Genomic DNA, 26,917 nt, shown 5'->3' on the forward strand with positions numbered 1-26,917 from the left:
TTTCCTGTGAGTTTAACCCATTGACAATGAAATAAAGGTATCTTCAACGGCCCATAGTCGAGTTCCCAGATCTCTTCAATGTAACCAAAATATGAGTTCGTTTGGCCACTAGAGTCAGTGGCATCTATACGGACACCACTATTTTGATTGGTGCTCTTGTTATCTTGGGCTCTTGTATAAAATATGTAACCATTAATTTCATATCCTTAGTACATCAGGATTGAATTTGCCGGACAGCTGGCCAGCCAAGCTAGCTGCTCATGAATTTGATCGTTAGCCATGACTTCCTTCTGTAACCAGGTGGCGAATGTATCATTATGATGTTTTGTAATCCATGTCTCAGATTTCAAAGAGTATATGCTTCGCACAATTTGCATGTGCTCCTCCATGTATGGAGCCACCAAGACTGATTGTTGCAAAACTGTGAGATGTACTTTGCTCAACGTGGCATGATCTGTGGCATTTACAGATTTTCTTCCAAGTGTGCCCTTTCCAATCAGTCGCCCCTCATGACGTGATACTAGAATCCCAATTGGGCAGAGTTCTTCCACATAGTCAACACAAAACTCAATGACTTCCTCTGTGACGTAACCCTTCGCAATGCTTCCTTCTGGACGAGCCCGATTACGAATGTATTTCTTTAGGACCGCAAAGTATTGTTCAAAATGGAACATATTATGAAGGAAAACAGGACTGAGAATACCAATCTCTTTGACCAGGTGAACTAGAAGATGCATCATAATATTGAAGAATGATGGAGGAAATATCATTTCAAGACTGACTAAACTTTGGACAACATCCTCTTGTAGCCTGCTTAAACTCGATGGATCGATTGCCTTCTGAGGAATTGAGTTGAGAAAGGCGCATAGCTTTATAATTGTTGCTCGAACATTAGCTGGTGGAATACCTCTAAGTGCAACTGGAATCAATTGCGTCATCAACACGTGACAGTCATGGGACTTTACGTGTGCGGATTTCTTCTCTTTCAAATTCAGTAGCCTCTTTATATTCGAAGAGTAGCCTGATGGGACCATGATACTGTTCAAACAGTCGAGCATACATTGTTTCTCTTCCTTACTAAGAGTGTAGCACGCAGGACCTAGATAATGACGTCCTTTATCCCTTTTTTTTCTGGATGTAGGGCGGCCCGTTGTTTCATACGTTAAAGATCTTGCCGCGCTTCCAATGTATCCTTTGGCTTACTGTAGACACCAAGGAAGCCTAGAAGGTTCACACAAAGATTTTTTGTTAGGTGCATCACATCAATTGTGTGGCGGACGTCTAAGACTTCCCAATAAGGTAACTCCCAAAAAATACTCTTCTTCTTCCACATAGATGCACGTCCGTCATCACTCTGCACTGATCTACTGCCGGGTCCTTTTCCGAATACTACTTTTATATCTTTGACCATTTCAAACACTATTTTCCCACAACGGTGTCTAGACTTGGTATGATGATCTGCCTTTCCATTGTAGTGAGCATGCCTCCTCCTTAATGGGTGCTTGATCGGAAGAAATCGACGATGAGTCATATACACGATCTTCCTATAATGCTTGAGGTACGTGCTGTCGATTTCTTCTAAACAATGGGTGCATGCCCTATAACCATATTAGATTGTCCGGAGAGGTTACTTAGTGCTGGCCAATCGTTGGTGGTTACGAAAAGTAATGCGCGAAGGTTAAAATGATCCTCTGCGTGCGCATCCCACATATGAACACCCTCCTCTTTCCACAACAATAGAAGATCCTCAATCAGTGGTTTCAGATACACATCTATATCGTTACCGGGTTGCTTCGGGCCGGGGATAAGCACTGGCATCATAATGAATTTCCGCTTCATACACAACCAGGGAGGAAGGTTGTATATACAGAGTGTCACAGGCCAGGTACTATGGCCACTGCTCTGCTCACCGAAAGGATTCATGCCATCCGTACTTAAGCCAAACCTTATATTCCTCGCATCATTTGCAAATGTTGGGAATGTTCTATCCACTTTTCTCCACTGCGACCTATCAGCGGGGTGTCTCAACATATTGTCTTGCTTACATTCTTCTTTGTGCCATCACATCAATTTAGCATTCATTTTGTTCATGAACAAACGTTTCAGACGTAGTATTAGAGGGAAATACCACATCACCTTGGCAGGCACCCTCTTCTTGACACGCATCCCCTCAACGTAGCCTGGATCATCTCGAGGGATCTTATACCGGCATGCGTTGCATACAGGGCATGAATCCAAATTTTCATACTCACCTCGATATAGGATGCAGTCATTAGGACAAGCATGTATCTTCTGTGCCTCTAATCCTAAAGGACGAACAATTTTTTTTGTCTCGTATGTTGTCGCCGGCAAGGTGTTACCCTCAGGGAGTAAGTTTTTTATAAGTTTCAGCAACTCCTCGAATCCCTTGTCAGACAAACCATTTGATGCCTTCCATTGCAACAATTCCAATGTCGTACCCAACTTCTTTTGGTCTTGTTTGCAATCAGGGTACAACAATATTCTGTAGTCCTCGAACATACGCTTCAGATCTCTCGATTCCTTTTCTGTTTTGCAACCTTCCTCAGCTTCGCGCAGCATCTGACCAAGATCATCTTCTACAACATATCCTTCAGTATCTTCTTCAGGCTCACCCATTGCAGTGTCATTGAAAAATGCATTATAATTGGCTGCAAAGTCAGGAATCCTGTCCTCTTCTTCTACATTATTATCCAGCATAATTCCTCTTTCGCCATGCTTGGTCCAAACATAGTAGTTCGGCATGAAACAACTATTGAACAAGTGACTGTGGATGGTTATTGATGATGAGTAATCCTTCTCATTCTTACAGAATTTGCATGGACAACGAACGAAACCGCCATCCTTGTGTTTCTCGGCCGCTTCTATGAATTCATGCACGCCATCAATGAACTCCTTTGAACGCCGGTCGGCCATGTACATCCATTGCCGACTCATCTGGGTCCACAATACATTTATATACATCATTGTAATGTACAAATAGTTCATTCATACTTCCAATTTATAACTAATATTGAATATGCTATTAATAAAACTGAACTACAAAATTATAACGATGCATATGGCCTTCTGACTGCATGACTGTGTAAAAACTTTGTTTCTCTATATGGAACTTTATATTTTTGTACAAGAAACGACGCATGTGGCTTTCTAGCCTAGCTGAGCTGCGGGTCTCGAATTGGTGCAGCATGTATCTCGAATGTGGAATCTTGTAAAGTTTTGGAATTTTGAAGGGAACTAAATAAAGCACCCTTGCATATGTAATTGATAATATTTCCATACAAAATTTGAATTCAAATATATAATTGATAATGCATATAACTATAATAAATAGATACTATTCACTTATCAAATAAATTGATAAAACATATAAATACAATAATTTGATAGTATTCAAATATCAAATAAATGGATAACGCATATAACTACAATAAAATGCTACAACTAAAAATAATTATCACATATATAAACTAAATTAAATGATAATTGCTTCTAAAAACCAATTGCTAAGTTATGGAGAAAAATAACTAACCTTTTTGAAAAAAATAAAAATTCGCCTCCCCTCCTCTCATTCAGCTGTCATGAACAGTGAGTTCACGGTATTTTGGAGGAGGGAGAGGTTGGGGTATTTGTAGGCATGGACAGGAGGCACCGGTTGGTACCTATGACCCGGTGGTAAATGTTATTCAATAGCACCGGGTCAAGGCACAAACCGGTGCCTTTGGCCCGAGCGTCAGCCGGCACCGGATCGCGGTAGGACCCGGTGCCGTTTGCAACACAATAGGCACTAGTTGGTCCCACCAACTGGTGCCTATACTGGCGTCTGCATTTGGCACCGGGTGGTGGTACAAACCGGTTCCTATGTTGCCGCATTGGAACCGGTTTGTACCTCCACCCAGTGCCAATTGTTCTCCACGGGGTCGGTCCAAGGCCAAAGGTACCAGCTGCTGTTGCAGCCGGTACTGTTGGGTACCGGCTGCAACAGCAGCTGGTACCTTTGGCCTTGACCTTTGGCCCGTTTTCTAGTAGTGTAAATAGTCTAAGCTGGCTTCTTTGGCATTGCTCATGTGTGGAACACTGAATCTGTTCTCTAAGAGGAACTGATACCTTAGCCTCATCGAAATCCATGTGCTCGCGATCTCGTAATTAAACCGACAGGCCGACTGCTAGCTGTTGCTTCGAGCCATACTAAGACTAACCAGTTTGCAATGAGATCGAGACCACTCTCTGGCCAAAAAACTGTCCTAGATTGAGCTGACGACGTTTAATTTGCTCCGGAAAAATGGCTGACGTGAGCGTATACCTGCTTGTTGGGCTAAGAATTATCCTAGGGGGCATGAACCATCGACAGAAATACATACAGATCCCAAAATTAAAGAAATCAGCATTGCTCATGTAGTCACGCGGAACACTGAATCTGTTCTCTGAGAGACTGAATGACTACCTTAGTTAAGTAGCATGTTGCCGCGATGCTCTCGCCTCTCGGTCATTGCTTGAGAGATCCTGACACGAAACTGGCTACTTATTAGTTATTTAAGTAAAGGATGTTGCCGCGACACCTTACCAATCAATCTAGTTAAGTAAACCGATCTAAGCAGCCTCGCAAATCGACAGGCCGACTGCGCTGTTACTTCGAGCCATCCTTCGAAAGACCAGTTTGCATTATATTGCTCCATTTTCGAACCATCCTCTCCTTCGGCGGCCAAAATCCATCCTAGATTGAGCTGACGTGAACATGCCTTCTCCCATTTCTCTTTCATTCACTAAGTAATAAAGTATGGGGTCAAATATAATCATGAACATTAATTGCAATTGTTGTCGCAAAATTTGGTTCGATGAATCTTGCGGAGCACGAAGGCCTAGGAGCTATGCTTATCTCCAGTGCAGGTCCTACTCTTTTAGGTTCGGGGCGTGTCAGTCAATTGGACATGCAATTAATAATAAAAGGAAAGAAATTTAATCAGTAATTAATGAGGAACATATGGGCTGGTGTTCCGAATAGTTCCATAAAATTAATATCAGCCATGTAGTCCGATACACCAGCAAGATCATAAGCTATAGAGCCGGTGTCCATATGACAGCTAGAATCAAGAACAAGTTTAACCATAAGGAAATGCATCTAGCTTATTAAACTCAATTTATCATCACCATTAATTGGATCGGACCTAAGCGAGATAGCGCTAACAGCCAGGGTGATAAATTAAATCCAACTCGCCAATGAATCTACTTATGAAACATTTTATTCCGAATTCACAACTGCGATCGGCCAAAACAGCCAATTAATAACTCAAGCCCTAATAGATCAAATTGAACTAGTAAGCCTAATTCAATCATGTTACTCAAAGATCGACGGTCTGAGATAACAAGGTAACTACGCAAATCGATCGGCCGATAAGATCAAATATGACAATGTACAATATTTAAACAACGAGTTATAAAGAACGAAGATCACTATGTCTACCGGCTTCCAGGATCCTGTAGAGAAACATTAGGATCCTGTCGGTTCCTCGCCAAAATTATAGTTGCAAATATTAGAGTAAAAGATGATGCTAAAAAAAATAGGGACCCAACCTTCAATCTAGTAGCTATTTGAATATATATGATGCCCTAAGTCCTCGTCAAAAGAAAATATTTTGTGGGGCTGGTCATCATGTGGGATTTCTAGGGTGCTGATACACGAGCTTTTGTATGCTACTTCAAGATTCAGAATCAGGATATCTAAAATGAAGACATACACATGATGGTTTAGCCAGTGACGTTACTTTTCAAATATGCGGTGATGTCAGCATTTTGCTCCACTTGCTTTATTTTGCTACGGCAAGAAGGAACATGGACCGGCGATTCATGCACTTGCTCTGGCCTTTATTGAATAATTAATTACTCCTACATGGGGTTGGTCCAAATAGTCGTCCAAGCTAGCTATAATTACAATACTAACAACATGCAAATTAAAGAAATGGGTGCATGCACGATGGTTTTGAGGCCCAAACCACCTAAACTGTCCATATCCGCTTGGCCGCCTCGCGCAAAAGGCAGCAAACTCGAACCTCCAATGCCGGTGATGGAGTGGGCAGCCCCACAGCAAACAAGTACCCCAACCGAGGAAGGGGCGCCTCTGTGAGGAGATCCGGGTTTGGGGAGCCCCCAGATATGGCGAAAGGGAGGAGCAGATTTGGCCCATGACGGATGACGACAGATAAAAATGGAGCCGGAGAAGATGACCTGAGTTTAGAGCTGGGGGAAGAGAAAGGGAAAGGAGATAGTGAGCTAGGCTGACTTGAGTGCAGCCACGAACCAGCCGGCCACCACCGACGACACTGTTTAATCTGACTTTACTTTACAAGTGGTGTCATATTCTCGAGAGTGAAGTTAAAAAGTGTATGCTGGCCAGTGGCGGAGGACGACCGAAAATTTAGGTATGGCGGTGTATTTATAGAGTTTTGCTTCTGTCCATCAGGAATTTTACATCGTCCACCATCAAATTCATTTACAATTTATTGAAAAAGCTAGCCATGGTTAGCTATACAACATTACTTCGATTAACAAAACTGATAGGGGCAGAACTAAAAGTTAAGAGGAAACTTGTACCTGTTTCACTGCATGGGATAGAAAGGAGAAAAATGGATGGTGGTTTCCTTGCCAGCATAAAGTTTGCCAATTTTCAATAGTTCATAATGATGCAAACCTGCAGCGACACTGATGAGTAAAGGGTTAGTAGAAGTCAGCCAATGAAATATAAGCTGATTGTGTTCAATTCAATGATGATTCAACCATGTAAGGTGGGACCTTGAGAGTGCAATACCTCTATTGTAGTATCTGATGTAAGCTGTTGAATAGCTGAATCTTGTTTAGTGCTGCTGCAGAAAACCCTATTCACCATGGAAGCTGCATCCCACAGCAAATCATGTCAATTGTATCCTGGAACAAGGATTAAATAGTTTATTTTAGACTATGAAAAAACACTATAAGAAGCATAACCTGTATTTGCTGAATGGTACCTTACAGGAGAGGAGGCGAATGCAGCAGCCGTTGGGTTCCTCGTCGACGCGGACAAGGAGGACAGGGCAGACCTCGAGTGCGAAGAAGCGGAAGCGGTATACGTAGCATCGGAAGGTGGAGTCGTCGGCGCGCTCGATGCGCTCCGCGTCTAGCACCGAGTACTGGCTCGCCGGCAAGCTCATGTACTCCGCTGCAGGAGCAAGCTGACAGTTATTTCAAGCGACCCCTCAACTAGTGAACAAGGCGGCCATGAAGTTTGAGGACTGCTGAACCCGGTCAAGATCCCAACGAAGGCCATGACCTTGTGCCGGCCGCGCGATTCGGTGGCGAGGTGGACCGGGATCTCCGCGGAGCCCGTGCCGGAGACATCCCCGGGGCGGCGGTCCCATGCGACGGAGACAGAGAGCAGGCGGGAGGAGTCCGGGCAGCAGCTACGCGCGGCGGACAGGGTCACAGGGAGGTGGAGGGGGTGAGGTCGGCGGCGAGGAAGCCGGCGAGGCCGAAGAGGGGGCAGGCCGCGGAGAAGGCCGGCGAGGAGAGCAGCCGGCGCAGTGCCCCCGCGCGGCGCGAGGAGGGGGTCGAGGAGGCGAAGAAGACCTTGGGGAGCTCAGCATGGCGGCGAGCCGACCGGTCCTCCTCCCCTACGCGCGACGCCGGCACGGGCGCTGAGACTGCGGCGTCGGATCGGAGCTCGGGGGAGACGGGTTGGGGAAGGCGGAGGCGCGGCGCGGAGGCAGGCGGTGGCTGCGGCGCGGAGGCGGGGCGGCGGAGGCAGGCAGCGGCTGCGGCGCGGAGGCGTGGAGGCGGGGCGCGGAGGCAGGCGGCGGCGCGGAGGCTGCTGCGGGGCGGGCGGCGGGCGGAATGCAGCGTGGGGTTGAGAAAAAAAATTTTGGGCTTGGGCTTAGGTATGGCGCGCGCCATACTGGGCCATAACAGGTCCTCCGCCCCTGTTGGGGAAGGCGGAGGCGCGGTGCGGAGGCAGGCGGTGGCTGCGGCGCGGAGGCGGGGCGGCGGAGGCAGGCAGCGGCTGCGGCGCGGAGGCGTGGAGGCGGGGCGTGGAGGCAGGCAGCGGCTGCGGCGCGGAGGCTGCTGCGGGGCGGGCGGCGGGCGGAATGCAGCGTGGGGTTGAGAAAAAAAATTTTGGGCTTGGGCTTAGGTATGGCGCGCGCCATACTGGGCCATAACAGGTCCTCCGCCCCTGATGCTAGCTATTCAGATTACATGCGTGGCGTCTTGGATAATGTAACGGAGGTGTAAGCTATTTAGCGTTCATGTATACGTGGCATCACAGATGACAAACAAAACTACTTTATTTAGCATTCATGTATGCGACAAACAGAGAAGAATTACAAAAAGAAAAAGCATTACAGAATTCTAAGTTGCATTGCATGAATGCATTGAAGACTTGATCGAAGGACTGAATCATAGTAGTACTGTAGAAGCCAAGTGCGAGACCAAGTCTCCTAAAACATTACATATTACACGATTATATTAATTGGAACAGGGGATGCCCACTATTTTATTTTGACTGGAAAAGAACCATGATGTATCATTGCTGCTTGGTAGCCTCACGGAGACGGGGTCCATGGCCGTTGGAGTTCCACTGAAGAAGCATCCAAACCATGGATGTCCCTGCATTGGAAATGGGAACAAATCAGCAGGGTCCAAACCATCCATGGACGCGAATTCTAGCTGTGTACAGTACCTGCGATGAAGATGAACAGGGAGAGTGTGGTTGCCCTGACTGTGTGGTACACAAGGCACTCGACGGTTAGGTAGCCGAGGGCGTAGAGGAAGGACAGGAAGGTGGCCGCGTAGATCGGCTTGCTGCCGAGGTTGAAGGCGCACAGGAAGCACAATGTGCAGGACAGCAGAGTCCACACTGCGATCGTTCGCGCATGTTGGCCGGTCACTGAATCCCAGATGGTAAGGTTTAACAGATGCTTCGGTAAAAACAAGTTGAAAACCATCATTACTTTGGAGATTGCTACTATTGATAGCACGTACTCGTTATCTCGGAGGCGGTGGCCGAGCACATCGCGGCGGAGCCGAAGAAGCAGGACAAGGTGTAGGCGGAGCGGAAGGCGCCGACGGCGATGAGCCACCACCCCAGCGCCGGCACGCCGCCGGTACACTTCGTCCATGATGCTCCGGCCATGGCTTATGCGTGCCCCGGGCTGCGACTGCGACCAAAAGACGCACTAGAGTACTGCAAGCGTGTTCGCTCTTATTAGAAACGCCCGGTTCCGCCTCTATTTATAGAGGTAGTCAGGAACTGCAGTCCAGTCTACGGCAGTTTCTTTATTGCTACTCCATTTTAGCCTATACTGTCTGCTCGATTCATAAACTATGGTTTTCCTTATGTTTATAAACCTTGGAAACTTGTGGTGATGTCAGAACTTTGCTCCACTTGCTTGCGTTTTTGCTGCAGCAAGAAATACCCTAAACTTCATGCACTTGCTCCGAGCCAACTGGTGCTGTTTTAAATCGTAAGCATGTGACCAGTTTGCACTTGACCAGCTCTCCATCAAAAATCTATCCTAGGTTGGGCTTACGTACGTGAAGATAATTGTGCCCCATTCTCTGGTTCATTCATCTACAAATCTCAGTGAAGTATGGGGCTGAATCATGAACGTTACAATGGGGTATTTGCGTTCTTACCTCTACTTTGAAGTGTAATTGTGATTTTGCCCTCATTTTTTAACTTTGTGATTTTGCCCTTTACTATTCATAATTCAGTGCGATTTTACCCCTAGTCAATAGTCAAAACATGGGCAAATACGCAAAGATTAAGGGTAAAATTGCAACAACTTGTGAAAAATAAAGTGCAAAATCACAAAGTTAAAAAAATGAGGACAAAATCACAATTGCACTTCAAAATTGGGGTAAGAACACAAAAAAACCTTACAATTTACATATATATCATGCTGAAACAGTAGGTGCAGCCTCTAATCTAGTAGCATGTTGTTTAACATATACTCCTTCCGTTCTAAATTATTAGTCATTTTGACTTTTTTAGATACATAGATTTTGTTATGCACCTAGATATAACATATGTCTAGAAGCATAATAAAAACTACGCGCCTAGAAAAATCAAAATGACTAATAATTCCGGATGGAGGGAGTATATATAATTGTAAAGCATATTATCTATGGGCATATGGATTAATGGGGTGCCGATAGATGGGACTTCATAATGTTTTATATTATTGCTATTATCATAAAAAATTGTCACACACATGGTTTAGGGATCGGCTTTTGTATGTTACTTTAATATTCATAATCAGGATATATATATCTAAAATAACTTTGTGAGTAATCTCTAACTGGTGACGTCACTTTTGAAACATATGGTGATGTCACCACTCCACTTGCTTGCTTTTTTTTTTTTTTGCTGCCGCGAGAAACATGAAATGGGCCGGCACACTTCCGTCCGGTCAGAAATTATTGACTGGTTGCTAATTATAATAGTAACAACATGCAAATTGAAGAAATGGGCATCGATCTTGTGGAACACTGAATCTGTTCTCTGACAGTACTGATACCTTAGTTAAGTAAAGCTTGTTGCCGCGATACCTTACGAATCAATCTAGATAAGTAAACCGATCGAAGCATGCAGCCTCGCAAACTGACAGGCTGACTGCGCTGTTACTTCAGCCATCCTACGAATGACCGGTTTGCATTGCTCCATTTTCGAGCCATCCTCTCCTCGATCCGGCGGCCAAAATCTATCCTAGATTGAGCTGACGTGAGCATGCCTTCTCCATGTTCTGACTCATTCATTAAGTAATAATAAAGTATGGGTCAAATATAATCTTGAACATTGCAATTTGAATATAAATGATGGTAACAAAAAGGTAGACACAACCTCCAATCGAATCTAGTAGCAATTTGAATATACTAGTATAGTGCACGTGCGTTGCTACAGGTAATATAAATTTACCCATACCTACATGGACTACTAATTCTTTAATGAAAACTTTACATACAACATGTGCCGTGACCGCGCGAGGTATTAATCATCCGGTTTTCGATTGGGATTTGAATTGATTTATTCGGATTTCGATTAGGATTCCGATTGATGGACCGTGGAATCATTGCTTGATTTAGAAATACTAGTAGATATATTTTATGATGCCATATAAGTCCTTGTCAAAAGGGGAACGAGAGGAGAATCCAGGCGTCCAGCAGGCTAGCCTCTGAATCAAGCGCCTCGAGTTTGAATATTGTCGGTCGTGCTCTCGCTATAGTGGAGGGTGGGTCGGCCGGGGCGTAAGAACCCCGGCGCCTAGCATCGTCATAAGAAAATATTTTATGGGGTTGTTCATGTGTACATTTGGATTTCTAGGGTGCTGATGCATGAGCTTTTGCATGCTACTTATTAAGATTCGTTCACAATCAGGATATCTAAAATGAAGACATACGCATACACGTATATTGTACATAAGGATTTTAAAACTTACTTGTTTCGCATGGAATCCTACAATATCTATATTTTAAAAAAAATGCTTATAAACACTTCGATCTATATGAACTAATCAATTGATCTATGAGATTTAGGTTGATTAGAATTTGAATTTAAAAATATATGAATTATAAATAGATCTATTCATCGTGCGAATTTAGACTATACAACAATTGATAAAAATAGGGCATGCCGATGAGAACTTTGTTGAGTACAACAAATAAATATAAATAAATTTTAGTAAATATTAAGAGGGTTTAGAAATTATCGCATTAGATTATATACATTGTTAAGCTAAAAAAGCCAATATATTGATACAAACTATTGATACCTTTTAGGAGCTTGGTATATATTTTGAAGCATCCTAATTCGTTAGAAAGGAAAATGAGCTAAATAAACAGAAATAAACGAGAGGATTGTTGAATACATGAGCAGAAGCGCAGAAGAAACCTAAAGTTTCAGGGTCTCTCTTATCGACTTTAGTGTTTCAATGATGCTAATGATGTAATTCTAAAATTTGATTGAATTTGAACTAATAAAAAAATATACATAGTTGAAAAGCAGCAATCAAATCACCATCAATAATTTCTATTTATAAAATTAAAAAAATATTGATGTTCATCTACTTTTAATGTGTTGCAGGTGGTTAAATAATATATTATTTTTAATAAAACCAAAATTAATTTATTTTGATAATAAAATTATTGGCGTTCATTGTGACACAAAAATCTATGGTCAAATTATACGTTTGGACTGTGAATGCACCAATTTACCAAATTATTACATTAAATTAAGTATTTTCTAAGTTGTTGGACCAATATGCACCTAGCTGTCAAGTTATTGTACTAAATTGAGCAATTTACAAGTTGTTGGATCAATTTGCACCCACCAGCCAAATTGTTGTATGGTAGATGCAATTTACTCTAATTATTGGCCTTGGTTATTCTATGGGATTACTCAACCTGCTAACGGTTTGGATGGAAACCGGGTTTAGTGGTTTGGATTTTGCTTTGATGGGCTTGGGTTTGGTAGGAAGTGGTCTGCTCGAGCTAACAGCTTGGTTTAGTTCGGTTTCACGAAGAAAACAGCTCATTGTGGTTTGGTAACACAGCTGATGCTCCTCGACCACAATGATGACAGCAGCCTAACGCAGCTGGAGCTGAGTTCCTTGGTCTGGTCTCTAGACCTCACCAAGCGACCAACTGATTGGAGACACCGGGTGTGGGGTTGGGTTGGCTTAAAATTACTAAATGTTTGGGTTGGTTTCTAAAATGAGATGGGTGGTTTGAATTGCTGTGTTTATGGGAAATGGTTTAGTGTGGATTTCACACCATTAGCAGCTTGAGAGGTACCCTGGTCTTGATTTACACTAGTGATGTAACTTCAATGGCCAAGGAATTTATTTGGTCACGAAAAAACAAAACAAAAATTCATTTTTCACGTTAAAAAAGAATACCAAATGTTAGTAAAAAAAACAAGATACCTTGCACTATTGTGCGGCCACCTTACTAGTTTTAATATATATGATCCCATAAGTCCTCGTCACAAGAAAATATTTTATAGGGTTGTTCATCAGCACAGCACATTTGAATTTCTAGGGTACTGATGCATGAGCTTTTGTATGCTACTTTAAGATGTACGCTACTTTAAGATTCACAATCAAGATATCTAAAATTATTAAGACATGCTCTTCTTGGCTGGAAGTCGGTGTCCGAGATTTTTGCTTGGGAGGTCAGGCAATCGCCGGAGGTGGGGTATGGGTCCTTGGCAGGAAGTCGGAGCTGTTCTTCTTGAGCTTGGCAACGATGACCTGTCGCGGCCTCTTACTTAGGACCCGCTTGTTTTGGCATCGCTAGTCGTCTGGGTCAGCCTTGGGGAGTCGGAGCTGCTGGCTGCAGCTCAGTAACAATGACCTGGGGCTGTTGTGTGCTCTGCTGCGTCGCGGGGGGGGGGGGGGGGGGGGGGGGGGGTTAAGTTTCGGGTGCCCGTGTGGGTTTTCCGCTGGTTTTCCTTAATTAACCATGCATTGTAGATTTTTTGGCACTGTTTTTCTCATAAACCGGGTAAATTCTATTCTTCTTAGGCCTTGTTTAGTTCGCAAAATTTTTTGGGTTTTAACACTGTAGCACTTTCGTTGTTATTTGGCAATTAATGTCCAATTGTGGACTAATTAGGCTTAAAAGATTCGTCTCATGCTAATCAGTTAGACTGTGTCATTATTTATTTTTTTAACTATATTTAGTGCTTCATGCATGTGTCCGAAAATTAGATGTGACGGATACTATAGAAATTTTTTTGAGAACTAAACAGGGCCTTAAGTGAATTGCATGAGTTCCCTGCCCTTCGAAGGTTCTTCGAAAAACATAAAATTAAGACACGCACATGGTTTAACCAGTGACGTTACTTTAGAAATATGCGGTTACGTCAGCATTTTGCTCCACTTGCTTTATTTCGCTGCGGCAAGCAAACGCGAACATGGACGGCGCTTCATGCGCTTGCTCTGGCCTTTAGGCTTTACTCCCTCCATTCAGTTTTGATAGATATATTTCCATATGGCACAATGACCAAGGGCACTACAAGTGTGCTTATCAATCTAATAAATGTCACAGACTTTTTTGTTGGTCCTCCAATGTTTTAACTAGAAACTCTTTGTAACTAGTGCTATTTATTGTCACAACTCATGCTAATAGTAAATATAGCTATCATTTTTGAACATTTAAGTTTTTGAAATATAGCTATCAAAAATGAATAGAGGGAGTATTGATTAATTAATTATCCGTACATGGGGTTGGTCTGAGCTAGATATATAATTCTCCGTCAAGTCAGACGTTATTAACAGCTCCCGGTCTAAATAGTCCAAGCTTGCTATAATTACATTACTAACAACATGCAAAGAAATGGACATTGCTCATGTGCAATACTGAATCTGTTCTTTGAGAGGAACGGATACCTTAGTTAAGTAATTCTTTCGTTCCAAAATGTAGATCATTTTGACTTTTCTATAATCATATATTTTGCTATGAATCTAGACATACGTTATATCTAGATGCATAGCAAACACTATAAATTTAAAAAAACCAAAACGACCTACATTTTGGAACGGAAGCAGTAGTATATAGCATGTTGGCGCGATACACTCATCGAAATCCAAGTGCTTGCGACCACCGACACGGCTAGCTAGCTGTTGCTTCGATCCATTCTAAGACTAACCAGTTTGCATGAGATCTGAGACCACTCTCTGGCCAAAAACTATCCTAGATTGAGCTGAAGTGAACATACCTGCTTGGGCTAAAATCTATCCTAGATTGAGCTGACGACGTCTGCTCCGGAAAATATGGTTAACGTACGTGAGCATACCTACTTGGGCTAAGAATTATCCTAGGGGAAAGAAATACATACAGAGCCCAAAATTAAAGAAATGAGCATTATTGCTCATGCATGTGGAACACTGAATCTGTTCTCCGAGAGACTGAATGACTGATACCTTAGTTAAGTATAGCATGTTGCCGCGATGCTCCCGGTCATTGCTTGAGATTCTTTTTTTTCCGCGACTGTAGCTGAGCACGTTTTCATTAAGAAGAAGAGAGTTTTGAACACAAAAGGATTGATTTCGGATTGAAACCAGCCCCTCCCAAACAAAGAGACTACACTGTTGATAATGCGCGACCCGAACCTACCTAGAGCAGCAACTGTTGCTTGGGATCCTGACACGAAACTTGATACCTTATTAGTTATTTAAGTAAAGCATGTTGCCGCGATACCTTACGAATCAATCTAGTTAATAAGTAAGTACGTAAAGCGATCTAAGAAGCCTCGCAAACTGACCGGTTTGCATTGCTCCATTTTCAAACCATCCTCTCCTCCGGCTGCCAAAATCTGTCAAAAGAAAAATATTTTATGGGATTGTTCATCAGCACATTTGGATTTCTAGGGTGCTGGAGCACGAGCTTTTGTGTGCTACTTTAAGATTCAGAATCAGGATATCTAAAATGAAAACATGCACATGGTTTAGCAAGTGACGTTACTATTGAAATATTATGGGGGTGACGTCAGCATTTTGCTCTATTGCTTTATTTTGCTACGGCAAGGAACATGGCCGGCGCTTCATGCACTTGCCGTTACAAAATACTATGCGCTATATTTTCACAGGGCACGGTGACTAAGGGCACTAAATATGCTTATCAATCTATTAATCACATTAATCATCCTCTTCTCATTTCTACAATTCATTTTTAGCGAGACTTCTTGTTTCCCGCGATTATTAACAGCCGTGGCCCACGTCCAAAACTAACAGATCCAGTTTTTTTTCCTTCCCGAGGCACGCATGCTGGCGCTGGAGTTACTGCGGGGTACCGAACAGGCTACCTGCAGACTCTCAAGACGAAGGCTTAATATAGCAATTAATTCTAAATTTTACAATTTTAAAAATATAGTTATTATAACTGAATGAAGGGAGTATTTTGCAACGGCAAGAAAGGAACATGGATCGGCGATTCATGCCCTTTCTCTGGCCTTTATTGATTGATTGATTAATTACCCGTACATGGGGTTGGTCTGAGCTAGATATATAGTGCTCTCCGTCAAGTCAGACATTATTAATAGCTCCCGGTCTGAGCAGTCCAAGCTGGCTATAATTGGAGTACTAACAACATGCAAATCAAAGAAATGGGGGCATTTGCTCATGTGGAACACTGAATCTATTCGCTGATACAAATTGATACCTTAGTTAAGTATATAGCATGTTGGCACGATACCCTCGTCCAAATCCAGGTGCTCGCAAACTGACTAGATGGCGACCATCATCAAAACCAAAGCAGCTGACCTAGTACTCAATGGACGCAGCTAGATCTGAGGCGGAGTAAATGACAAATGGAACTGAAGAATGGGAAGGAACTAACCGTATCAGATCGAGGGAAAGAAGAGGGTCGCCGTGCGGGGACGCCGAGACGAGCGAAGCTGCCCAAGGACGAGCATCTGCAGCAGCGGACGCGGAGGTTGAAGGCATGGCGGGAGGAGCTCGTGAGATGAGGAAGTGGGAGGGAGGAAACAGGAGGAAGACGCCATGAGCCGGGGGGGGGGGGAGGAGGGGGGTGGCGACAGATGGGGGATGCGAGAAGGTTCAAGCAATTGAGCGCTGCACGGAAGCTACTAGGACCGTTCGATGGATATCGCAGGGTTCATATTTTTTTTGCGGCGTGGCCCAATGAGAAGCCGAGAAAGCGTAGGTTGGGGGGGAGGAGGGGGAGGTGGCGACAGATGGGGGGATGCGAGAAGGTTCAAGCAATTGAGCGCTGCACGGAAGCTACTAGGACCGTTCGATGGATATCGCAGGGTTCATATTTTTTTGCGGCGTGGCCCAATGAGAAGCCGAGAAAGCGTAGGTCTTTGACATATAGAAATAACTGAGCTACCTGCGCTGTGCCGTGCTCACCTTGCTTCACTTTCACTGGAAGCCGTGCTCACCTGCACTGGCCTGCCACCAGCAGCCGGCCTGCCTCTCATGCACCTACTGCAGCTGGGCCGGGCGCTGCCTTGCGAGCAGGCTGCTGTGCTTGCCTGCCCCGCCCGACGGGCCTTTTTCTCATTTTTATATTTAAAAAAAATTAAATTTCAAAAATATATAGCCGTTCGAAGAAATTTCAAAAATGGGCCACTGTCGCCAATGGGGAGGGCGACATGCCCCTTGTCGCCCAGGCAGGGGGCGACAGACCTTTTTTGTAAAAAAAATATTTGCAAATCGGTCCTTGGTCAGCGTGGCGCGGGGCTCAGCGGCGGGGCCCCTCCCTCCTCGGGCGACAGGGCCTCGGTCAGCGCGGCGCGGGGGCTCGGCGGCGGGGGGGGGGGGGGGGGGGGGGCGGTCGCCCCCTCAACGTGCGACAGGGTCCCCCCTCTATATAAGTCCTCTACCCCCATTCCCTTCTCATTTGAGCCCAAAAATTCCACCAAAAATCGAGAAAAAAAGGAGTGAGGAGAAGGGAAGCGGCGAAGTCCTGCCGGATTGCGTACTTGTGATCTGCAGGTAATAATATTAAACTTATGTATTTTTCCATTGATATTGTAGAGTAATTAAATTTAATTAGTGCTATAGTAGAACCAATTTAAGTAGGAGTTTAAGGATACGCGTTTATTATTAGTTTAGGAAATTAAGACTACGCGTTTATTATTACAATTGCAGTACTATTAGAGACGTGTTTATAAATTAATTAAGATTTAGAATAGAATTTCGCATATGCAGTATAGAATTTGAGTGTCATCACGTAGTTATGAATATTTAAATGTTGTAGTTGAAATCCATACTTAGTTTTTACGGATTATTGAATAAGGTAGTGAAGTAAAAAGTATAACTTAATAAGTATTCTGTGATATACAGATATGTCGAGCAAGATGCAGTTTCAAGTATTTTTTGGTGACTACAATGTTTTGTATGGGCCAAATGGAGTAGACTTTTCTGCCTTTAAGTGCACATCCAGCGCCATAGATAAACATATGGAGAGGAGTTTTGGTTCCATATATAAGTGGCTGCAGCGTGGGTTCCGTGTTGATCCGGAGACACATGTGATGACCGTCCATTCTCTTGTTAATTGGGAAGTAGAAAGTGATTTATGGGAATTGATAATGATACAAAGCACTGATGACTGGCAGAAGTACATGCAAGCAGCTCTAGAGTGTGGGTGGCCTCTGGCCATTCTTGTTCAAACTCGGGAGAAGACACAAAATGAAATCCGACATGGTGCAGATCAAGTAACTCCGAGTATTTGAAGAGAGACCAACTATGTTGAGCAAGATGAGTCAGAAGAGATAGAGAACCAAAACATCGGACCAAGCCACAATGGAGATGGAAGAATGTGAGGGCTCATCTGATTACGAGCAGTACTCATTGCCAAAAGAGTGGAAGGAGCATGGTTTTGGCAATCATATCGTAGAAGAGTGGGAGTACAGAGGGAATGAGGTAGTGCAGGTTGCAACATATCCAAACATTGAAGCCGTAAAAGATGTTGTGAGACTATGAGCAATATCATTGAAGCGAGAATTTAGAGTCGTGAAGTTTGGCAGTAAAGAATATGAGGTGAAGTGTGTGAATGATGGATGTCCATGGCGAGTACATGCATTCAAGGGAAAATGGAAGTCGAACTGGAAATATTTCATTGTGATAGAGCACACTTGTTTGCTGTCAGAAGTTCAGCCCTCGCATCGCAATATATCATGCGAATTTGTTGCAAAGCAAATATATGGGTTGATTACGGACAACCTAAATTATGAGCCAAAAATGATTGTTCGACACATTGAGCAAACTTATCAGTACACCATTAGTTATTTGAAGGCATGGCGGGCTAAACAAAAGGTGTTCGAGATGCGGTTCGGCACATATGATGCATCATATGATAACCTACCTCGTATGTTATCCCAGGTTGCTGCTAGAATTCCTAGAAGCTTTTATGACACATACCTCGTACCAGCCGTGACTAGGGGGCAAAGTATTTTGCAACGAGCCTTCTTTTGCCTAGGTGCCTGTGTTAGGGCATTTCAGTGTTGTATTCCGGTGATCTGCATTGATGGCATATTTCTAACTGGAAGTTATAATGGTCAGATACTCACCGCAATCGGGGTAGATTGCAACAACCAAATAGTTCCGCTCGCATTTGCATTTATTGAGAATGAGAACTTAGATAGTTGGTATCGGTTCCTTGAACGAGTGAAGGTTCATGTTGTTGCTGCACGTCTAGATGTGTGCCTTATTAGTGATAGGCATGCAGGTCTGCTACAATCAATAATGAAATTGCAACGCGGAACTGCGACAACGCCTCCATTATGGCCCGATGTCCACAACAGGTGGTGCATTAGGCATATGGGTGCAAACTTCTATGACCACTTCAAGAAATAGGATCTTAAGAACATGTTTAAGAGGTTGTGCATCCAAAATCAACAGAGAAAATTCAATGCTTTATGGCAGATGCTTGATCAGTTGACTGCAGAGCAAGTGAAGGTAAGGGCATCAGGAACCAGCACGAGTCAGGCTGTAGAGGCTACGAATTCAATTGAGAAGCCATTTTCACACTGGATTCGAGGTGCACCTAAGGAGAAATGGTCATTCCTTTATGATACAAATGGAATGCGGTATGGTATTTAGACAACGAACCATGCAGAATGTTTCAATATGGTTATGCGGCGTTGTCGTGCCTTTCCTCTTGTGGGAATTGTTGAGTTCATCATGTATGGGTGCATGAAGTATTTCAGAGAGTGTTACATGGCTGCAAGCATAAACATCAGCAACCCCCAAATTCAGTTTTGCATAAGTGTGACACAATATATGCAACAGAAGATAGAAAAGGCCAAACTACACCGCGTCATATCGACATGTACAATGGAGCATAGATTTGAGGTTCTATGCAAGGATAGAACTGGTCGTGGTATCCGTAGAGATAGGGTGGTACAGGAGAGTTTGATTACAGTAGATGGCAAAGCCTTCTGCTCCTGCATGAAGTCTAAGTTATTGCATTTGCCATGCTCGCATCTCATTGCGGCATGTGCAGAGTCTGGGTTGCAGCCAGGAGTATTTGTTTCACCTTACTTCAGCAAGGAAGCAGTTGTATCCACCTAGGGACATGAGGTATACGGGATTTGAATAGTGGGACCTTTCATTCAGGATAATGAGGACAAGATGTTTATTCCTGATCCAGCCACTAAGAAAGCCAAAGGCAGCCGTCAGACACGTTGTATTCGGAATGGTATGGACGAGTCCGAGGCAAGCAAGGCACAAAAGCATTGCAGCCAATGTGGAGCATTAGGTCACAACTACAAGAAGTGTCCTTAGAATGCACTTCACGAATGCACTGCAGTTTGTATCGAACCTATCTATAATGTATAAATATCGTGCATCCATTTTGTATGGAACATATATGTACCTATGTGTTCTCATATATTTTTGAATGTAGGTATGGAGATGGACTCCTTGCTAGACCCAGTTATCGACTCGAGCCACAGGTCTTTCTTTGCAGCAGTTGAGCACCGAGTCCTAGAGGTGCTACATCCTCGTCCACTTGGGGAGCATATCTCTATACACCACGATTGGGTTGACAGGTATGTAATGAAATATTATTGTTTATCACTTATGTATTTGTCGGTATTCCTTTGTTTTGACAATTTTGTTTATTGCAGGTTACGTGAGTCCGGTCTACTGACTCTGGGCTGTCTTGTCGAGGGTGGGCTTGTTCAGCTCGACCGATCCCTCCTGAGGGGAGATAACTCCTACGCTGCAGGACGTGGCTTACCTCCTCGGCCTCCCTATCGTCGGGGAGGCTGTAGGTCCGCGTGTGGTGGCGGCCTCGTGGAAGGATGACCTGAAGGCCCGTTTTGCCCTGGTTCACCGCGTGGAAGAAGCAGGTCCGATCAACCCGCACCCGCGAGCAGCAGGTCCTTCGAAGACCTGGTTCCTATAGTTTACAGTACGTATTAATTGCATATTTAAGTTTAATTGTTACAATTCACATGTTGCATTATCAGCTGAAACCATTAATCTTAATTGTTTATGCAGCCCCTCCTGTTGCTTGCGGATACCGACGAGTACAGTTTGACCAGATCGCTGGAGGCGTACCTGCTTTGGTTGTTTAGTTACATCATGTTCAACAACACTCATGGCAACTCGGTCGATAGGATTCTCCTTCCGTATGCACGGGAGATTGCGAATGGGGACAAGGACGTACCGCCCTATAGCTGGGGTGAGGCGGTACTTGCAGCCACTTATCGTGGACTCTGCGATGGCTGCAGGAAGACACATGGGAAAGCTATCCTGGTGGGGTGCCTACTACTGCTGCAACTTTGGTCGTACGAGAGGCTAGCCGTTGGTCAGCCCATCGTCAGCCACGAGCCTTACCACGAGGCCATGTACGGCGACGAGGAGGACGACAGCCCACTATGGGAACTCTCTGGATCTGGCATCAGGTACGTTCGCAACAAATCTAATTTTGTTATTCATTGTTACACGATGCATAAGCGCACTTTTAATTTTACTTATTCGGACTGCAGAGGTCCTGGGCGCATGCGCAGGTTAGACGCACATATCCTGAGTTTGTTTCGGAGCTCGACATGTTGACGCCCGAGGACGTTGTCTGGGAGCCTTACTGCCCAGAGGCTGTGGCTACCCGTGCACCAGCAGGCCTGTCTTCGCACTGCTCCGCGAATGCGAGCCTGTGGCTTACTACAGCCGTCCTGGTTTACGACATCGCGGTTGAGGCATATTGCCCCTGGAGAGTCAGGAGACAGTTTGGGCAGCGCCAGGAGTTTCCGGTGCCCACCGCGTTGGAGCGTGTCAATCGCCAGGACCACAGGTAATTATGAATGAACTTGGCTCATACATTTATGTCGAATCTAACGATTCTTCGTGGTTCACTTTTGTAAGTTGTCAAGGAGTGGCTTACCGTGCTCAGCTGATTGGCTCACCAAGATGCAGCTGTGGGTGGACCAATGGGAACAGGCAGACGAGCACTTGGTCCATCCAACAGGACCACACACAGACAGCTCCTTTAGGGCTTACCTCACCTGGTACTTACTCGGGACTCGGGCTCGTCTGGTTTATGTTGACACTCACCCGCAGGCACACCAAGCGAGGCCTCAGGATGGCTATGCCCGGCACCACGTGGAGGCACTAGCTGGCGCGGTGAGTCTCTTGATCATATTTGCATATATATTAATAATCATAAGATAATTCATGTGTTACTAACTGTTCCTTTACTCAATGGATGCAGTTTTGCCTTTGCAACATGATGTAGACGGACTGCTCGACTTACCTGACGAGGGTACGTGCCGGATCCCCAATGACCCAGTTTGAGCAGACAGAGGCATGGTCGAGGCAGCGTGACCAGTTGCGTTCAGTACGGCACAACTTGGGAAGCCGTGTGCAGTATGAAGACAGCCACGGGTCGTCCCAGGCCTCGTCGGCGTTCCCGTGTCCGGCGACCGCGCACCACCCGACGTCTCAGTACTACACAACTGCATGTAACGTAGATATCTCTTTAAAATTAGATCAAGTGTTGCTACATATTTACTAATATCACAAACAGGATACGATTCAGCTACTGCGTTCGCCCATACTGGAATATTTAGAGGGGCAACACCAGTTGGTGGACCGTATCCAGGGATGGTACCGGGGCCACAGATACCGGCCTACATAGGTTAGTTTATGTTTCGTATTTCGGTTTCTACATGTCATGACGAAAGACACGAGCGCACGCTAACATCCGCATTTTATGCTTAGGATTCTACCCCGATGCGGGCGCCGGACCTTCTTCCTCCTTTCGACCTGGTACAAAACACTATCTCAATACACTCACTAATTTACCACGCAACATATGTTGGTTTACGTTTATATGTTACGCAGGATTTGTTTCGAGTACGTTTGTTCCAGATAATGAGGGCGTCACCTTAGACGAACTTGACAGCTTGACTCCAGACTCACCTGGCGCGCACGGTGACCCTGATGTCTTGTGGTATTCACAGCTAGGAGGAGCACCACTTGGGATCTCTCAGCAGCATACACCGCAGCCCCTTTTGCGTCCTGAGCGACAGGTGAGGTCTCCGGATCGTCACACCTACTCCGATGGCCATGTCCGTGCCCAGCAGAGGGCTATGAGGGTCTGACGCCCTAGGGGTGGTTAGATATATCTGATATTTGTATCTCTAATGTTTATTTGTAATGAGATAGATGTGGACCACTTATTTGTACACTTCAACGTTCGCCTCTGATCACTCTCGTATTTTCCATTACAAACGATAGATGGTATGTTTATGCTTCGATGCTCCATTAGGACTAACTACGATTCAAACTCGACATTATGTACATGTCCAGTGAATGCAAGTTAGGTACGAGACATACATATAAGCATAATACAACATTAATAATACTAAATGCGAATACATCTTAAACCGATGAACATCATATGTTATAGATCATGGCATGAAATCATCTAGGTCGTCATCCCAGTTGACAGATGGTGGTGCTGCAGGTGGTGTAGTATGGCTCGACGAACCTCTTGCCTTTCCCTTTCTCTCTTTTCTGGATATAGGTTCATGTACAGTGGGAGGAACATCATGTGTTGGAGGCCATGGTTTGGGGGGCATAAAGTCATCCATGTCGTCATCCCAGTTAACACAACTTGGTGCTTGAGGTGCTGCAGCATGACTTGACGAACCTCTTCCCTTTCCCTTTCTCTTTTTTCTAGATCTAGGTTCATGTACAGGGGGAGGAACATCATGTGTTGGAGGCCATGGTTTGGGGGGCATGAAGTCATCCATGTCGTCATCCCAGTTAACACAACTTGGTGCAGGTTTGACCAATTGTCTTATTCAACAAATTGGTGCAGGTTTCCTCAGGTCTCAAATGTGAAAATTAGAAGTCAGTTGTAATTATTTTATTTAATTGCGTTCTGATATATCATATTGAGTTGCATGCACCAACCAACTCAATCCAAAAGTTTAAGCTTATAAGGAAAGACGGACAGTTTACTTATACTTCAACAACGCCCGTTATTTTATTTTGACAGGAAAAGAACCATGATATATCATTGCTGCTTGGCAGCCTCATGGGGCCGGGTTTCATGGCCATTAGAGTTCCACTGAAGAAGCATCCAAATCATGGATGTCCCTGCATTGGAAATGGGAAGAAATCAGCAGGTTGAATGCAAGTCGTCAGTCAGATAAAGGTGCATGGTGAATCCGGTCCTGCTTGTTGCGTCGTGCGTGCCTGCAGATCAATGGACGTGAATTCTAGTTGTGTACAGTACCTGCGATGAGGATGACTAGGGAGAGTCTAGCTGCATGGATGGTATGGTACACCAGGCACTCGATGGTTAGGTAGCCGAGGGCATAGAAGAAGGACAGGAAGGTGGCCGCGTAGATCGGCTTGCTGCCGATGTTGAAGGCGCACCGGAAGCACAGCGTGCACGATAGCAGAGTCCACACCGCGACCGTTCGCCCATGTTCATCGGTCACTGAAGCCCAGATAGTAAGGTTTATGCAAATGTTTCAGTGAAAACAATGCGCTATGACTGAGGAGAATGTTAGAGTATGAGTTGTATTAAACTAGGACTAGAACTGTACTCTGATCAGTCACTTAGATTATATAATTGGATTAGGACTAGGACTCTATGAACCCGGACTATATAATGAACGCCTAGATGTTAAGCTATGTAAAATAGTTCCAATAATATTTTCTACCATCGCTACTACGGATCAACCTACATCACGTACTCGGCATGTCGGAGTAGATGACCGAGCACATCGCCGCGGAGCCGAAGAAGCAGGACAAGGTGTAGGCGGAGCGGAAGGTGCCGGCGGCGATGAGCCACCACCCCAGCGCCGGCACGCCGCCGATGGGCTTCGTGCATGCTCCAGCCATGGCTTATTTTGCCCTGGCTGCGACTGCCACTGCGACCAAAAGACGCACTAGAGTGCAAAGGGTCTTCGCTCTGCGAGCAGGATCAGGAGTACTTTTTTTTTTTCTTGAACAGATAATGGGATCACGGCCTCACGGTACCTAGTAATTAAACGACCGGTTCCGCCTCAATTTATAGGGTAGTCAGCTGCGTGTAAAACTTCAAAGTGTGCATCTTACACGTCACCATTCAACCTTTTGCTCTCCTCTTTTTTTTTTTTTTGAGAGAGAGATCTCGGAGAACATGATGTGACTTGGGGCAATGGTAGGGCAGAGCGTATAACCATGCGTATAGCCACACATTTTGTTAGGTAATGTAGCTCTATCAACGTGGATGATGAGATATATGACTGCCTGCTGTCACTATATATCAAGTGTGCAGCTTACACGTCACCATTCAACCTTTTGCTCTCACCTTTTTTTTTGAGAGAGAAGGCGGAGGCACGTCCATTTTGATTAATATGCGCACAATTTTTTTTTTTGAGATTTTCAGTTATTCAACTTAGTATAAATTATATTTCAAAATTTTTACACAATTTGAAATCCTCACAGGACATTTCATTATGCGGGATCGAAAACGGCGGGGGGGGGGGGGGGGGGGGGGGTTCCAGGCAACGCGCGTGACTTGCAGCGCAGTCATCGCACAAGCTCCATCCACCCCCACATTTTATATTTTGGGTCTAAATTAGTCCAACAAATCGGCCCACATGTGCAATCCAGTCAAATTTGTTTCAGAACATTTTTTTTGTTCCGGAATAATTTTTTAGTTGTTCTAGTAATACAAAAAAAATTATTCGTGAACAAAAAAGTTGTTCCGGAACAAAAAAATAGTTATTGGGCTTGTTTGACTGCCAATCGCCCAAGCGACTCCTAATATTCCGGAGGAAGGGAGGAGGGCGGGGGGCAAAAGATGTACGTCTCAAAGTCAACCCCACATACCCGGGCACGAAGCTGGACTAAGCTAGTTGGCTGGGTCACTTATGCTACAGTAGCTGCAGTATGGAGAAATCAGCCCAGTGCTTAGGGCCATGGCCCTAGTAGCCTTATATCCGCCACTGCACATACCTGTCTTCCAACTGACAAAGTGACACAAGCCAACTCGTGAGTCGTGACTAGCTTACCCTAGAAAACAGTTAGAAAAGCTTGATGGTGACAGAAACAAGCGAAAGGCAATCAACACAAGCCAAATTACCACCATAGATTCTATTAACCAAAAGCATGAGGAGCTAGCTAGCAAATAAAATGCCGAAAGGAGTAAGCTATACAAAGCAGTAGCTATTCATGCTAAAGGAGATTTAACTAAGCATGCAAGAACCAGTACTAAGATTGGCAAGAACACAAACTAATCAACAAAAGGGTAAATTAAGGCACCCCAAAGTTATCAATATTAGTGACACAAAGATACTAATTAAATTATCTGATTATGAAATCAATGAGCAAAGGCATGAGCACAAAATAAACACATAAAGTCAGATCATACCTGAGCTACCTGGGATGTGCCGTGCTCACCTTGCTTCACTGCATGCTCACCTGCACAGGCCTGCCACCAGCAGCCGGCCTGCCTCCCACGCACCTGCTGCAGCTGGGCCGTGCGCTGCCTTGCGAGCAGGCTGCTGTGCTTGCCTGCCCCGCTCGACGGCCCGCTGGCCTGGACAGCGCCCCACCTGGGCTTGTGGCCTGCTCCTGGGCCGTGTGCCCCGTCGGCCTGCTGCGCCACCTGCGAGCATCAGCACCCTCTGGCCCAGTAATGTTAGGTGTCATATGTATGTCAAATTATCACATAAGATTTAATAATTATTTTTATTGCTGAAATAAATTTTTTATTGCTCAAATAATAAAAATTGTTTCAGCAACATAATAAATTTATTCCGGCAACAAAAAAATTGTTCTCACAACAAAACACAAAATCCTGAAGGGGTGGGCTGCCTGTGTCAGGTCCACACGAGGGTCACGCGCATGACCCCGAGACCCCTGCACTTTGCGTGCGTGTGCTGCTAGCGCATCGGCAC

At 44.7% G+C, this 26,917-nt stretch overlaps 2 protein-coding genes and 1 long non-coding RNA gene across 5 annotated transcripts; all 3 read right to left on the reverse strand.

Moving 5' to 3' along the window:
- Positions 1-6,399: 6,399 nt before the first annotated feature.
- Positions 6,400-7,457, reverse strand: LOC120646339. 3 transcript variants are annotated; one of them, XR_005664390.1, is made up of 4 exons: positions 7,017-7,457; positions 6,821-6,936; positions 6,607-6,714; positions 6,400-6,464 (listed from the first exon to the last, which is right to left on the reverse strand). It is a non-coding gene; the product is annotated as an uncharacterized LOC120646339 (long non-coding RNA). The 3 variants fall into 3 exon arrangements; XR_005664389.1 differs by having other exon boundaries at positions 6,405-6,714; XR_005664391.1 differs by having other exon boundaries at positions 6,405-6,714; positions 7,022-7,107.
- An 895-nt stretch (positions 7,458-8,352) lies between these two features.
- On the reverse strand, positions 8,353-9,227 carry LOC120646340 (ergosterol biosynthetic protein 28-like). Its single transcript, XM_039922951.1, has 3 exons — positions 9,025-9,227; positions 8,723-8,929; positions 8,353-8,649 (listed from the first exon to the last, which is right to left on the reverse strand). The coding sequence occupies exons 1-3, from the start codon at positions 9,173-9,175 to the stop codon at positions 8,567-8,569; spliced, it is 441 nt and encodes a 146-aa protein (XP_039778885.1). The 5' UTR covers positions 9,176-9,227; the 3' UTR covers positions 8,353-8,566.
- A 14,642-nt stretch (positions 9,228-23,869) lies between these two features.
- Positions 23,870-24,993, reverse strand: LOC120646341 (ergosterol biosynthetic protein 28-like). The gene is made up of 3 exons (XM_039922952.1): positions 24,725-24,993; positions 24,259-24,465; positions 23,870-24,119 (listed from the first exon to the last, which is right to left on the reverse strand). Exons 1-3 carry the CDS (start codon positions 24,870-24,872, stop codon positions 24,037-24,039), a joined length of 438 nt encoding a protein of 145 aa, XP_039778886.1. The 5' UTR covers positions 24,873-24,993; the 3' UTR covers positions 23,870-24,036.
- Positions 24,994-26,917: the final 1,924 nt, after the last annotated feature.

Source organism: Panicum virgatum, chromosome 8K (genome assembly GCF_016808335.1).
Source record: "Panicum virgatum strain AP13 chromosome 8K, P.virgatum_v5, whole genome shotgun sequence".
Taxonomy (NCBI): Eukaryota; Viridiplantae; Streptophyta; class Magnoliopsida; order Poales; family Poaceae; genus Panicum; species Panicum virgatum.

Bases quoted from the DNA above. Each gene is read 5' to 3' on its own strand.
- LOC120646340 (XM_039922951.1), bottom strand. From the start codon at position 9,175: ATGGCCGGAGCATCATGGACGAAGTGTACCGGCGGCGTGCCGGCGCTG. The intron at 8,930-9,024 runs GTACGTGCTATC...TCTGGGATTCAG, and splicing joins CACCGCCTCCGAGATAACGA to TGACCGGCCAACATGCGCGA. The intron at 8,650-8,722 runs GTACTGTACACA...TTTCCAATGCAG, and splicing joins CCTGTTCATCTTCATCGCAG to GGACATCCATGGTTTGGATG.
- LOC120646341 (XM_039922952.1), bottom strand. From the start codon at position 24,872: ATGGCTGGAGCATGCACGAAGCCCATCGGCGGCGTGCCGGCGCTGGGG. The intron at 24,466-24,724 runs GTACGTGATGTA...TCTGGGCTTCAG, and splicing joins CATCTACTCCGACATGCCGA to TGACCGATGAACATGGGCGA. The intron at 24,120-24,258 runs GTACTGTACACA...TTTCCAATGCAG, and splicing joins CCTAGTCATCCTCATCGCAG to GGACATCCATGATTTGGATG.